At 44.2% G+C, this 16,331-nt stretch overlaps 1 protein-coding gene across 1 annotated transcript in view; it reads right to left on the bottom strand.

Annotated features, from left to right (window-relative positions):
- Window positions 1–16,079, bottom strand: part of LOC137563302 (proprotein convertase subtilisin/kexin type 5-like) — a 200,730-nt gene extending 184,651 nt beyond the window's left edge. Inside the window, exon 1 of the mRNA XM_068275591.1 lies at window positions 15,786–16,079. Coding sequence (XP_068131692.1) covers window positions 15,786–15,969 — 184 coding nt within the window. The 5' untranslated portion in view covers window positions 15,970–16,079. The remainder of the gene's footprint in view (window positions 1–15,785) is intronic.
- Between the last annotated feature and the right edge of the window lie 252 nt (window positions 16,080–16,331).

Raw genomic sequence — 16,331 nt, 5'->3', positions numbered from 1 at the left:
GTGTGGCTTCTGATCACGTGATCATTACGATCACCGGCGGATCGTAGTGACCACTGCAACAGCTGCAGCGGTGGGGGGGAAGAAGAGGATCCACTCACCTTTCTGCAGTTCCTCCAATGACCGGCGCCCCCTCCGCTCTGGCCGGCATCTCTGCTCGCTCTGAAGTCAGTACCGGGTCCTGGCTTGATGATGTCATCAAGCCGCGACCCGGAACTGAGCGGCAGTACGAGTGGAGATGCCAGCAAGAGCGGAGGGGGCTACTGTGGCTCATCGTTGGAGCCTGGGAAGTGAGTAAAGGCTCCTGAGGAAAGGGGGGACATCTGGCTAAAAGGGGGACATCTGGTCCAGCATGCCACACTGGGGATCCGGCTGCCTGACTCCCCCAAACGCCCCCCACGCACACACGCAAATTCACCTGGTCTTTAAGGGTAGTTAGGCTGCCGGTCCCCAATAGGTTAAAGGATATCCTAGGTGACATGAGACATGATGAGATATACATGTGTATGTACAGTGACTAGCTCACAAATAACTATGCTGTGTTTCTTTTTTTCCTTCTCTGCCTGAAAAAGTTAAAAAGTTAAACATCAGATATGCAAGAGGCAATTTCTGTATGGGTCAAGACCAGACTATAGCATGACCCTCACAGATAAGGAGTTACAGTCAACTTTCCTGGCAGTAAATGACTTCTGAGAGCAAGAAAGAGATTAAAAGAGTCAGTAGTTCATAGATTTTAGCTCTGGGATACTTAAATGAATGTGTCACTAAGCAGAGAAAATGAAACAGTAAAAACTTAAAATGTAGATTTTAAAATCAGGAATATCTATAAAAAAAATATTTTTTAGGTGTAGGAGGATAGATACTATTGTTTATCTCCTTAACTTATTTTTACCTCTAATGTCCTTCAAAAACTTCTGCCAAGTGCTTGCATTTTATTTTTTTTGTTAGTGTTTCCTTTTTATACCTCACTGGTAAGGAAAAGAATACAAATACATATCTAAACAAATTGTGATTTCAAAAAACTAGAAAGAGTGTTTGCTGTACTTTGGTTTTTAATAAGGGAAAGTCAAGTTCTGTGGAAGCAAACTAAAAACAAAGCTTCTGTGTATAAATGGTGCTGGGAATACACCTCAAAGTTATTGTGTTCTCACTCCAGGCACCAAAGTTGAGTCATTGGAGCAAAATGTTTATTCCTTGGGCACAACGTCTAGAGTTTGATAATAACATGTTTAAACAGAGCCATGTTTCATACAAGAACAATCAAAAATCTGAGTCATACATCATTTTTGGCTGGAAGAGTAGTAAGGTGGGTGCTGTCAGTAACCATATGGCAGAGACAAATGCTTATAACTTTGTACTCAAGTAGTGGTTCAGAGAGAGATTAAAAGCCTCTGTCAACGAATGAGAAATTTACATCAGTTGTTTTCTCCCTAACCAGCACTGCTGAAGGGATACATCTTTGTGTTTGCTTATGATAAAATGGAGTGTTTGGTTTTAGACACACTGGGCTTGATTCACAAAGCAGTGCTAACCTACTTAGCACGTCTAAAGTCTTTAGACGTGCTAACCAGGGTGCTAAGTAGGCTAGCACCGGATTTCTCAATCAGATCGCGCGTAAAGTTTTGCGTGCAAAGTTTTACGCGCATAAAGTTTTGCGCGCGAAAGCTGGTTTAGACATGCTAAGGGGGTTTTCACAGGCGTGCTAACAGTTAGCACCGCTTTGTGAATCAAGCCCACTGTGGTGGTAAATGCAGATAGATGATGCTAAAAAAATTATAGGTTTTAACTTCAAAAGGAAGTGGAATTACTTTGGGTTTCCTCGTTGGAGAAGTTTTTGTTTTTTTTTGCTTTTGGCAACAACACGAAGAAAAAAAATCCATATTTTGAATACTATTTTCTGAAAACTGCATAGTTGTGCTGTCATCTTTGAACTCCATGAAAATGCAACACAGTAAATTCAGTAGAAATTGGGCCCCCAAAAACTAAATGTTGGGGTATTTTCCTGTGATTGTGGGACTGGACGCTGCAAAAGAGTTTGATATGCTCATAGAGCAAATGCTCAATCACCAGGGAAAGGGACCTCCTCCTTAACAACAGCAGGAAGGACTTCTAAAACAGAAGCTACAGATCACAAACTATAAAAGATCATATCTGGAGAGCCACTCGCATACCCAGGGTCCAGCTTCTGCAGTACAGAGAAAAACAGAAACTTGACAAAGTGCCCTTAGTAGTAACATACAAACAACAACTTGGTGTGCTGAGAAAAATAGCCAATGAGCTACAATCCTTACTTTACGGGCTTCCCAGAACCACCACTTCTTGCCTACAGACAGCCGGCCAATCTGAGAAAGCATCTTGTCAAGAGCACCTTGCTGCCACCAGATGAAAATGGCAAATTTCCCTGTGGCACAAAGAGGTGCAAGAGCTGCTAACACATTTTATGCATTGATAGCTTGCCAGTACCAGACACATCTGAGGCTTACCACATTCAGGGTGTATACACACATGTGCATAATCCAATGTGCTATATGCAATCATGTGCATGGAATGCCCAAATAAGGTTCTGCATGTTGGGGAAATGAAGCAGGCACTACAGAAAAGACTCAATATGCACCGCTTCACAGTAGAGACTAAGGACCAAGATAAGGAGTCCACTGTAGGACTGCACTTCAAAACATCTGCCAACAGCATGGAAGACTTAAAGGTTACCCTACTAAGGGGGGAGTCAGTCAAGTCAGGTATTGAAAGAAGGATATGTGAATATGAGTTTATGAAACTATTCAGGAGGGAACCAGAGACAAAGCTAATGAAAAAATGAAAAAGCTTTTATACATATCTGGGGCTTCCTCCAGCCCCATAAGCCTGGATCGCTCCCACGCCGCCGTCCTCCGCTGTCTCTATCGCCGCTACCGGGTCCTGTCACTTCCGGCAGACGCGGTCAATTTTCCGCATGCACAGGGGCTCCCTCCATATCCTTACGCATGCGCCTGCATAGTATGGAGGCGCATGCGTAAGGATATGGAGGGAGCCCCTGTGCATGCGGAAAATTGGCCGCGTCAGCCGGCAGTGACGCACTGCGCTTGCGTCGACTGGCTCGACTGGCCAAAAGTACGGGACCCGGTACCGATGGATAGAGGCAGCGGAGGACGGGAGCGTGGGAGTGTGGGAGCGATCCAGGCTTATGGGGCTGGAGGAAGCCCCAGGTATGTATAAAATCTTTTCCCCAACGTCTCTGGTTCTCTTTAACATCAAACCTAGCTTTATGGTAAACTACGAGCCCTAGGAACACCAGCTCTATGAAAAATTATGAACTCCTGAAGCAGCTGCCTTATGATAAACTGTTAAAACATCTACCTGACAGGAAAAACATACAAACTTTCACATATCCCACTCTCCTGCACCTGGTGCCCCCGAAATGGCACACTCGGTGTACCCTAATGCGCCGTTTCGGGCGCACCGGGTGCAACGTTTCCAGCGCACCGGGTGCAAAGGTTCATGCGCACCACGCAGCGCTAAGCTTTGCGTGCAAAGTCAATGGTTTGCATGTGCAAAACTTTGCGTGCACCATTTCGCGCACACAGGCGCTTAGCGCACGAAAATCCGCTTAGCACTGCGGTGCTAAAGCTTAGTGCGCAGCGCTAAGCATTATGTGCGCGCAAAACTTTGTGTGTGATCTGTTGAAGCTTTGCACTCTAGTTAGCACGCCCAAAGCCTTAAGACGTGCTAACTGAGTAAGTACCAGTTAGTGAATCAGGCCCTAAAAAGTTATTAGATCGGAAAAGTCTGGCACCATCATCTGGATCACTTTGGAACATGGTGAGAGTTGATGCAAGTACCGTAAGTGGGCTTGTGTGTATATATATATATATATATGTATATATATATATATATATATATATATATATATATATATATATATATATATATATATATATATACGGTGGTGTGAAAAACTATTTGCCCCCTTCCTGATTTCTTATTCTTTGGCATGTTTGTCACACTTAAATGTTTCTGCTCATCAAAAACCGTTAATTATTAGTCAAAGATAACATAATTGAACACAAAATGCAGTTTTAAATGATGTTTTTTATTATTTAGTGAGGAAAAAAAACTCAAAACCTACATGGCCCTGTGTGAAAAAGTGATTGCCCCCCTTGTTAAAAAATAACTTAACTGTGGTTTATCACACCTGAGTTCAATTTCTGTAGTCACCCCCAGGCCTGATTACTGCCACACCTGTTTCAATCAAGAAATCACTTAAATAGGAGCTATCTGACACAGAGAAGTAGACCAAAAGCACCTGAAAAGCTAGACATCATGCAAAGATCCAAAGAAATTCAGGAACAAATGAGAACAAAAGTACTGTAATTGAGATCTATCAGTCTGGTAAAGGTTATAAAGCCATTTCTAAAGCTTTGGGACTCCAGCGAACCACAGTGAGAGCCATTATCCACAAATGGCAAAAACATGGAACAGTGATGAACCTTCCCAGGAGTGGCTGGCCGACCAAAATTACCCCAAGAGCGCAGAGAAAACTCATCCGAGAGGCCACAAAAGGCCCCAGGAGAACATCTAAAGAACTGCAGGCCTCACTTGCCTCAATTAAGGTCATTGTTCACAACTCCAGCATAAGAAAGAGACTGTGCGAAAATGGCCTGCATGGCAGATATCCAAGGCGCAAACCACTTTTAAGCAAAAAGAACATTAAGGCTCGTCTCAATTTTGCTAAAAAAAAATCTCAATGATTACCAAGACTTGTGGGAAAATACCTTGTGGACCGCCGAGACAAAAGTTGAACTTTTTGGAAGGTGCGTGTCCTGTTAAATCTGTCGTAGAAGCAACACAGGATTTCAGCAAAAGAACATCATACCAACAGTAAAATATGGTGGTGGTAGTGTGATGGTCTGGGGTTGTTTTGCTGCTTCAGGACCTGGAAGGCTTGCTGTGATAGATGGAACCATGAATTCTACTGTCTACCAAAAAATCCTGAAGGAGAATGTCCGGCCATCTGTTCGTCAACTCAAGCTGAAGCGATCTTGGGTGCTGCAGCAGGACAATGACCCAAAAGACACCAGCAAATCTACCTCTGAATGGCTGAAGAAAAACAAAATGAAGACTTTGGAGTGGCCTAGTCAAAGCCCTGACCTGAATCCTATTGAGATGTTGTGGCATGACCTTAAAGGGATACTGTAGGGGGGTCGGGGGAAAATGAGCTGAACTTACTCGGGGCTTCTAATGGTCCCCCGCAGACATCCTGTGTTGGCGCAGCCCGTCCCCGCTTGATTGCAGTTATTGCTGCTAAGGGTGGCCCAACCAGTTATTAGGTTCAGGGGGCAATTTCTTTTTCACACAGGGCCATGTAGGTTTTGAGTTTTTTTTCTCACTAATAAAAACCATCATTTAAAACTGCATTTTGTGTTCAATTATGTTATCTTTAACTAATGGTTAACGGTTTTTGATGAGCAGAAACATTTAAGTGTGACAAACATGCAAAAGAATAAGAAATCAGGAAGGGGGCAAATAGTTTTTCACACCACTGTATGTATATATGTATATATATATATATATATGTATATATATATATATATATATATATATATATATATATATATATATATATATATATATATATATATATATATATATATATATATATAAATAAAAATATATATATATATATATATATATATATATATATATATATATAAAATTATTTTTTTCATAAAAATAGGTTCTTTTTATTGGTGCATGGTAGGGGACTGATGTAGTAATTCACTAACCTTTCAGCAGTCTGTCCGCACTATATTCTGATCTTATACAGGAGAGGCATGTGAACTTTTTCTACCTAATAACGGAGAATATTGAAAAAATCTAGGGCACACTTGTTGAATTATGTAGGTTCTTTAGATTTAGTAGACCCCCATACCATGATACTTTAAATTGCAAATGTAGCGTTATGCTTTAAAGGGGAACTTCAGCCTAAACAAACATACTGTCATTAAGTTACATTATTTATGTTAATTAAAATAGATAGGTAATATAATCTCCTACCCACTCTGTTTTAAAAGAACAGGCAAATGTTTGATTTCATCAGGGTAGCCATCTTTTTGGTTGAAAGGAGGTGACAGGGAGCTTGAGACACAGTTCCAACTGTCTTGTGTGCTGATCACTCCTCCCCCAACATCCGGAATCCCATTGTAATGTATGGGTGTCAGCACACAGAGAGAATCTGATTATTGGAGATCTGCAGTATCGCCAATAATACAGATGTCACCTGACTATTGATGATCTGCAGAATCACCAATAATACAAGTGCGACTAACCTCTGGACACCTAACACAGTGAAATAAACAATAGTAACAGTAATAAAATCGCAAGATCGTGGAAAATACACCACTTGGCGAATCCTCAGAGGTGTGGTTACCTCTGAATGGGAACCCTGTGTGTGAGATCCTCAGTGCAGGCAAAGAGAGGAATCTCGGCCTCTAGCAGTAATCATCTGCTAGGGCAGGCGTCTCGGAGAGGCAAGCCTCGGAGATAGCCCTACAGTGGGAGACGTTCCACTGAAGGGAGAAAGGTCAGGCGAGCAAAGGTTCGGCAACAGAGAAGGCGGCAACAGTACAGAAACAGAAGGCTGATTCAGAGTCGTTTAAACAGGCAGGGTCGGCAACTTGAATCAGATAGGCAGAAGTACAAGAGCGTTTAGAGTAAAGAGTAGTCAGGGATAGCCAGAGTCAAAACACAGGTAAATATACAATACAATCCTAATCTAAGGTGTGACGTCCTTGGTGACAACACCTGGGAAACTGAGCTAAGGTCTGAGCGCTAACACTACGTGTATCACGACAGCAGACAATGAGTAAATGACATCTGTGGGCTTAAATGCAGAATCCCTGTTCCACCAGCCCGCCCAGGGGGCTGGAACTGAAGTCAGCATGTGATTGGCTGGCTGAGGTCAGCTGATCGCCGGATCAGCTGACCCGTCTTCTCAAACAATAAATATCCTGCCGCCTCGCGCGCGTGCGCCGGCTGGGTAGCGGGACCCGCCACCATACTACCAGCCGCGGCGGTGACTGCCCTGCTCTGCGCCGGCGGCTCCATATGGGAGTCGGAAACCGCCGGCTGGGAAGCGGAGGCCGCCGCCATGCTGCCCTGCACAGCGGCGGCTCCGCTATTCCTCACAGTACCCCCCCCCCCCCCCCATCCCCTTGAGGAGTGGACTCCGGACACTTCCCACCCGGCTTCTCAGGATGTAACTGATGGAACCTCTTCTTTAATTTCTCAGCATGCATGCGACTCTCTGGTACCCAAGATCTGTCCTCCACCCCATACCCCTTCCAATGGACCAGATACTGTACGGAGTTCCGTACCAGCCGGGAATCCAAAATTTTCCCAACCTCTTACTCTGTCTGGCCCTCCACTACCACTGGGGGGGGGGGGGGGGAAGAGGAATCCACATACACTGCTAGCTCCAACAAGGAAACATGGAATGATCTCCCACCTCTCATGCTGGCTGGGAGATCAATCATATACGAGACCTCATTGATCTTTTTGGCCACCGGATAAGGCCCTATGAATTTGGGCCCCAACTTGGTGGACGGTTGTCTGAGTGCCAAATGTCTTGTTGACACCCACACCATGTTTTCAGGACAAAAGTGCCACTCAACAGACCGTCTCTTGTCGGCCTGTTTCTTTTGATTCTGGAAGGCTACTCCCAAATTTTCTTTTACTTGTCCCCAAAGTTTTTTCAAAACCTTCTGCCAATCTTCCAGGGCTGGGAAGGGAGAGGAACACACCGGCAATGGGGAAAATTTAGGAGACCTTCCTGACACAACCTGAAAAGGGGACAAACCTGTTGAAGCGCCTTTCAGGTTGTTGTGTGCAAACTCCGCAAAGGGCAAAAACTTAACCCATTCCGTTTGCGCATCTGCCACATAGCATCTAAGGAACTGTTCCAGTGCCTGATTAACCCTTTCGGTCTGCCCGTTGGTCTGTGGGTGATACCCAGATGAAAAGGACAGGTTCATACCCAAACTACGGCAAAAGGCCCTCCAAAACTTTGATATAAATTGGACTCCTCTATCAGATACCACATCATCCGGAATCCCATGTAACCGGAAAATGTGCTGTATGAAGAGATCGGCTAACCATTGAGCTGACGGGAATCCTTTAAGAGGAACAAAATGGGCCATCTTGCTGAACCTGTCCACGATCACCCATATCACAGTCATACTCTCTGGCATGGGAAGCTCGCCAATGAAGTCCATGGACAGATGGGTCCATGGTTCACTTGGAACTGGCAAGGACTGTAAGGTACCCACTGGAGCCTGGCGAGACGGTTTGCTCCTGGCACACACCACGCACTCTCTGACAAATTCCTTGCAATCAGAGGCCAATGAAGGCCACCAAACACATCTCGTGAGTAGATCTAGAGTGCGGGTGACCCCCGGGTGACCTGCTTTCTTATAGGCATGGAACAGCTGCATGATTTGCAAATAGAATGGAAGTGGAACAAAGAGGACCCCCTCAGGTTTCCCTTCTGGGGTATCTAGCTGATGAGGCGCTAATGTGACTGCCCAATCCTCCCAGGTTTCAGTGGCTGCCAGCACCAACTTGTGTGGTAAAATGCTTTCGGGAAGTGCGGGCTGAGCTGTCTCGGGTTCAAAACATCTGGAGAGAGCGTCTGCTTTAACGTTCTTGGAACCTGAAGTGTACGTGATAACAAATCTAAAACGTGAGAAAAATAGAGACCAGCGGGCCTGACGAGGAGTGAGCCTCTTGGCCCCCTCAATGTACTCCAGGTTCTTATGGTCAGTATATACAGTAATGGTGTGTTCCGCACCTTCCAGCCAATGGCGCCATTCCTGGAAGGCTAGCTTGATGGCCAAGAGTTCTCTGTTACCCACATCATAGTTTCTCTCAGCAGGAGAAAACCTGCGTGAGAAATATGCACAAGGATGTGTCTTGCCCTGCACACCCGAGCGCTGAGACAGCACAGCCCCCACCCCAATCTCTGAGGCATCTACCTCTACTATGAAGGGGAGAGCGATATTAACATGTCTCAGTATAGGTGCCGAGCAAAACAGTTTCTTCAAGGTATTAAATGCGGCCTGGGCCTCCGATGACCACTGATAGGGGTCAGCCCCCTTCTTGGTAAGCCTAGTCAGAGGGGCTACTACCGCAGAAAATCCCTTGATGAATCTCCGGTAGTAGTTAGCAAAACCAAGGAATCTCTGAAGTGCCTTTAACTCCACTGGCTGTGGCCACTCTAAGACAGCAGAGACCTTTTCTGGGTCCATAGAGAGCCCTGAAGTTGAAATAATATAACCCAGAAAAGGGATTTGTGTGACCTCAAAGAGGCACTTCTCCAGTTTAGCATACAGGGAATTTTGTCTCAATTTCCTCAACACGAATTTGACATGATTACGATGCTCTCTAAGATTGGGGGAGAAAATTAATATGTCGTCAAGATAAACCAACACGAACTTCCTTAACACTTCCCTGAAGACCTCGTTTATTAACTCTTGGAAGACGGCTGGAGCGTTACACAACCCAAAGGGCATGACCAGGTACTCGTAATGCCCGTCGGGTGTATTGAAGGACGTCTTCCACTCGTCGCCATCCCTGATGCGCACCAAATTGTATGCGCCTCGTAAGTCCAATTTAGAAAAAATACTGGCATTGGTTATCTGAGCAAAAAGATCATCTATCAGAGGTAAAGGGTAACGATTCTTTACAGTGATCTTGTTTAGAGCCCTGTAGTCGATACATGGTCTAAGACCACCGTCTTTCTTTTGTACGAAAAAGAACCTGGCCCCAGCTGGGGACCGGGATGGACGGATAAAACCCTTTGCCAGATTTTCCTTAATGTAGCCAACTTTTCTGGCCCCGACAAGTTATAGAGATGTCCCCTCGGGGGCATACAACCAGATCTTAAGTCTATGGGACAGTCAAAACTCCAATGGGGTGGAAGTTTATCTGCGGATTTAGGGCAGAATACGTCAGCATACTCAGCGTATTGTCTCGGGACCCCCTCTAACCTGGTGGCACCAATGGTGATTTTCCCCAAACAATGAGTACAGCAGTGAGGTGACCAACTGAGCAACTGACCTGAGGCCCAGTCAATCTGTGGGGAATGGAGTTGTAACCATGGCATTCCGAGGACAATGGTAGAGGTTGTCATGCGCAGTACAAGGAATTGTAAATTCTCTTTGTGTAGCACGCCAATAGTGCAAGACAACATCGGAGTCTGATAGAGAGGCTGTTTTTACTGTAGTGGGGAGTCGTCAATTGCAGTAACTACCACTTGTCGGTCCAAAGGATGTAGTGGAATTCCCAGACCTTTCACAAACTCATAGTCTATAAAGTTGGCTGCAGACCCTGAGTCTATGAAGTCCTGGGTGCAAGTGGTCAAATTTCCCCAAGAAATGGTACAAGGGAGAAGTAAACAATCATTTATTTTATTTAGAGGTAGACTCTGCTCGTCTAGGGTATTACCTCTGACTACACCTAGACGGCAGCGTTTCCCGACTTCTTGGGGCAATTATGAGCAATGTGACCCTCCTCCGCACAGTACAAACAAAGCTTCTCAGCCCTGCTGCGTTCCTTCTCAGCCCGAGTCAATCGTGAGTGTCCGATTTGTATCGGTTCGTCAGTAGGCGGGGTAGGTGAGGAGGACGCATAGGAAAGTGCCCTAACCGCATTACTGCCTCTGGATTGACGCTGATAACGTAACGGGCGGTCAGCTCGCACCGCCAGAGAAATCGCATCATTGATTGACTTCGGCTCAGGATGACCTAACATCAATTCAGAAACTGCGTCTGATAACCCTGAAAGGAAGCAGTCCAGCAAAGCATAGGGTCCCCACCTAGCCGACACAGCCTACCTTCTAAATTCTGCCGCATAGGTCTCAACTGTATCTCGACCCTGTTTGAGAATTTTGAGCTTCCTCTCCGCAGTGATAGAAGCATCCGGGTCATCATAAATGATGGCCATTGCTTTAAAAAACTACTGGACGGAGGTTAATGCCGTGTCTTCTGGCGGAAGGACACCATCGTGTTTTCAGAGGATTTGGCGTTCTACACATCGCATGTCCTGTTCTGGGGCCGTTTCATAGATGACGTGTTCATCCTGTGGAACGGCCCCAGGAATCTATTTGTGGACTTTGTACAACTTTTGAACCGTAACCATAATCGGGATGTTTTTCACATATGAGATTGAGAGGGATTCTCTAAATTTCCTAGATGTACAGATCACAAGAACAGGACTCGGCAAATTCGAAACTAAAATATTTAGAAAACCAACCTCTACAAATTCCCTGTTAGCCTGGAATAGCCATCACCCCGTTCCCCTAAAAAAGGGAATTCCTAAAGGACAGTATTTTAGAGCACGAAGAAATTGCTCAAGTGATCAAAGTTTTGATGAAGAATGTATTACGTTACAGAAAAGATTTAGTGATAGAGGATACCCTGATTATGTGATAAGGGAGGCACAGAGAAGGGCACAGGAAACAGAAAGAGAGGAGTTGTTGGTTCCTAGACAGAAGAAGATCTGTACAAATGAAGACGCGATGCGAATTATAAGTACCTTCTCGTTACAATCAGAAGAAATTAAGAAAATTGTGAGTCGACATTGGTCGATCCTTCAATTAGATCCACAGTTAAAAGGGATACTTCCAAAAACACCTAACTTCACATATAGGAGAGGAAAAAATATTGGAGATGAATTGGTACACTCTTTCTTACCAGTCTCAAAAAAGAACATAAAAAAAACCTGGCTTGATAGACCTCTGAAGGGGATGTTTAAATGCGGCCACTGTAAGGCATGTCCCAATGTAAATGTATGTAAAGAATTCGTGGCCCCCAAAAATGAGAGAGTATACGAAATCCTTGATTTTTTTAACTGTGAAACCGAGGGGGTCATATATGCAATAGAATGTCCATGTCATCTGACATATATAGGAGAGACAACTAGACAAGTGAAACAAAGAATTCTAGAACATATCGGGAATATACGAAATCCAAAAGATACGCCGGTGTCAAGGCATTTTAGGGAATTTCATGGAGGTGACACCTCATGCCTTAAATTTTGTGTCATTCAGCAGTGGAAAATGGGACCCAGAGGGGGAAACCTGGACCTTAAGTTACGCCAACTGGAGGCAAAATGGATTTACCGTATGGGGACCTTAAGTCCAGGAGGATTGAATGAAGGGTTTACATATACCCCATTTATTTAATAAGTAATACACAAACTGGTGTGCAGTACACCCTAATCTCTTGAATTTACTAACCTAAATAAAGATAACTACCATGTAAGAACATCTTATAAATATGATATTAAATCTTTAGCCTCCACATGAAAGAACATTACCTTATGAATATTAAGATATTAAATCTATAGATCCCATATCATTCACTTATAAAAAATGATTAAACATGTGATACTTTACCCCTCAGAATTAATATAAGTGTACTGGATCATTGTGAGCTATGATGATAAATCTCCCTTGTACCAGTAATCTATAATCTATATGTAGTAAACTGAAGGGGATAATATAAAATAAAATCATGTATCTAAATAAAGTAAGTGAATAATTATATAAGTAAACTAACTTATGTAAAAGAAGATAGGGTTCTGGTTCTGTTTATAAATTTACCCGTTAATGGTTATGAGGAAGAAGATGACAACTTGCGTGTCAGGGTACTTCCTGGCGACAGTGAAACGCAAGCTCTGTAACAGGATAATGGGAGGAGTAATATGCGCCCTAGCAAGAAGCGGGGAGGAGGAGCGAATGTATACGCTCAATCCCCGCAAGTAAATACTGCGCAAGTGCCCTGATATCTATGGTAACGCTGCGAAGCGCAGCATACGAGGATTGTGATGATGCAGGACGGTGGGAGTGACCACAAACTCCGTATTATGCCGGAATCAAATGTAAAGGCAAGCGTCTGTATCCATGGCAATACTGGGGAATACAGTGATTGGGCACCTGCAGCATGTGACGACCACATGTGGGAAAATCCACCAATCAGAGCCCTGCAATGCTAGTCTATGGGAGATATGACGATACATGGCGTTTTCATACTTAGGATACTGATAGAAGCCTGAAAATTGGAGGAACCATTATTGGATATGTGAGCAGGTGGTTCAGGTAGTTTGGAGATTGAGGATGTATTTGTACGCTTGTTGTGAGATTAATGGGAACTGATATATGGACCAATGGAAATGTTGGAAGGATGATTGACAAATAGCCTGACCAATGGGAGAAACATAAAAATGGGTGGAGTAGACTTTGATTGAAACCGCCCCCCAGGGTAGTATATAAGCAGTGCGGGCAGCACATCCATTTCAATGCTGACAGAGCTGGAGAGCACATGCTCTCTCTTTTTTGTTTTCTTTACTGAAATGTATATATAGTGTTTTTCCTTCTATATGCACTAGCAACTCTTTTACACTAAGCACTTATTCCCTGACGACGACTCCATTTAAGGAGTCGAAACATGTCGGATTGGTGGGGGGTCTTTTAACTATATGTAGTAAGAAAAAGCATTTTACTCAGATTTAGGTCTTAGAGCATGATCACTGAAATTGTGTATTAGTGTAAATGCTCAATACAGTACCAGAGATCTAATCTGGGGTCTTTCTATGCATTATAAAATGACACCCTCTGAGGTTCGGTACCCGACAAAGTGGGCCCTCAATTCAAAGTATGATAAGACTCGGTTACGGAAGTTCTGGAAGCCAGACCTGTCTCCTGAAAATTTCTCAGGTACTGACAAACGCAGATCTGTAACTGGAGGGGATTGCATGGTAGCTACAGCCGTCTGGAGGACCCGCACAGATCCAGACAATTGATTGATCTGGCCCTGCTGGGTATTAACCACCTCGACGAGGTTATTAACTGAGGTGGTTAAAGCCTCAACCTGGCTGCGTAATGCATCCATCATTTGGGGGTCTGCTGTTCTGTAATGTATGGGTGTCAGCACACAGAGAGAATCTGATTATTGGAGATCTGCAGTATCGCCAATAATACAGATGTCACCTGACTATTGATGATCTGCAAAATCACCAATAATACAAGTGCGACTAACCTCTGGACACCTAACACAGTGAAATAAACAATAGTAACAGTAATAAAATTGCAAGATCGTGGAAAAGTACACCACTCGGCGATTCCTCAGAGGTGTGGTTACCTCTGAATGGGAACCCCGTGTGTGAGATCCTCAGTCCAGGCAAAGAGAGGAATCTCGGCCTCTAGCAGTAATCGTCTGCTAGGGCAGGCGTCTCGGAGAGGCAAGCCTCGGAGATAGCCCTACAGTGGGAGACGTTCCACTGAAGGGAGAAAGGTCAGGCGAGCAAAGGTTCGGCAACAGAGAAGGCGGCAACAGTACAGAAACAGAAGGCTGATTCAGAGTCGTTTAAACAGGCAGGGTCGGCAACTTGAATCAGATAGGCAGAAGTACAAGAGCATTTAGAGTAAAGAGTAGTCAGGGATAGCCAGAGTCAAAACACAGGTAAATATACAATACAATCCTAATCTAAGGTGTGACGTCCTTGGTGACAACACCTGGGAAACTGAGCTAAGGTCTGAGCGCTAACATTACGTGTATCACGACAGCAGACAATGAGCAAATGACATCTGTGGGCTTAAATGCAGAAGCCCTGTTCCACCAGCCCGCCCAGGGGGCTGGAACTGAAGTCAGCATGTGATTGGCTGGCTGAGGTCAGCTGATCGCCGGATCAGCTGACCCGTCTTCTCAAACAATAAATATCCTGCCGCCTCACGCGCGTGCGCATGACCCTCTGCCTCTGAACATCAGAGAGGCCAGGTTCCCTGTCAGCGCACGGCCGCGCGCCAAAGTCCGCCGGCTGGGTAACGGGACCAGCCACCATACTATCAGCCGCGGCGGTGACTGCCCTGCTCTGCGCCGGCGGCTCCGTATGGGAGTCGGAAACCGCCGGCTGGGAAGCGGAGGCCGCCGCCATGCTGCCCTGCGCGGCGGCGGCTCCGCTATTCCTCACACCCATCATGCTTTGCACAGCTTCAGGGGAAAAATGCCCGGGCAGTTTTTTTTCCTGTGCAGCTAAAAATGAGGCTTGGATGAGAAAAACAAAGTTCTGATGCTGTGAAACTGTTAAAGAAACACCAAGCCTTTTCAGTGCTGCTGATTTTTAGTCTGGAGGTTCACTTTAAGGATAGGAAGTGTGCTCTAATGATATATATAAGCTGACAAGAAATCCAGTCAAAATAGTTTATTTGGATATACATGTCATTTTATAGATAAATTATAGAATTTGGAAGAGATTATTTACCACATTTTGTGGAATGCCTTAACATGTGACATAATACCTTAATTGCAAAATAAGCTTTAAAAAATAATGGATGAATTTCACAGTATAACTTGTTAGAGTTTTCCAGATGAACTTGTTTTGCCTTTTCTTTTTTAAAATAACAATTGAGTGAGATTAAAGTGTATGAGCATGTGTTTTTTCAACTGTGCAATACAATATTATGTAATAATGCAAATAAGTGGATAAATACTAATTTAATAAATATTCAATAAAAATCAATTTTTCTGTGTCCAGGTTCAAATTCTACTGCACTCTGTTAGAAATGTTGAAGTTAATTAAGATGATCTGACTTAGAAAAGCAAAGGCAGAGACAGCCAGAATGCATAATAGATGCATTGCAGTAGCCTTTCATTTCTAAACAGGTTGTACTGTATGTGTATTCTGATATGGTTGGCGTTAGAGGATAAACTCTATTGCATATATTAAGGTTCACTTACCTATACCACATTCAGTACATTCATAGGGCTCCTGCCCATTGCATTCCTCACAGCTAGGATGGCAGTCCACACACTGAGCATTCAGAACAAACTGTCCATTAGGACACAGCATGGCTGACGAGTGTGCACATAGCTGCAGCAGAAGCAGTAGAATGTAGCATAACTTTGTTGTTGTTGACTCCATTTTCCTTTAGTGTTCCTTTGCCAGTTGCCCGCTGACGGACAGGTGTGCTCTGACAATGGAGGGACAGGGAATGAAGTTTTCTTTGAAAGAAGTCAGGTACAATGAAATAGGAGCGCTAGACTGGTCAAACCGGTTTGTGTCTTTTTCCCTTCAAAGCTAGATCAAATTCCAGAATTATTCAGGGAAAGGCAGGAGACGGCAGAAAACACTGATCAACTGCACTGCTTGTTCAGTGGAAGAAAGCTAGTCGTTGCTCTGTTTGTTCAAGAGGTGGCTGATCTAGATAAATTATTCTCAAAGAAATTATGACTGTTCTGTTTAGCTTTCTTCAGCATCCGTTCTTACTCTCCTTATTTAGTAGA

This window comes from Hyperolius riggenbachi, chromosome 3 (assembly GCF_040937935.1).
Source record: "Hyperolius riggenbachi isolate aHypRig1 chromosome 3, aHypRig1.pri, whole genome shotgun sequence".
Taxonomy (NCBI): domain Eukaryota; kingdom Metazoa; phylum Chordata; class Amphibia; order Anura; family Hyperoliidae; genus Hyperolius; species Hyperolius riggenbachi.
The sequence above is the reverse complement of the archived record's forward strand: the minus strand, read 5'-3'. Positions and strand labels throughout refer to the sequence as shown.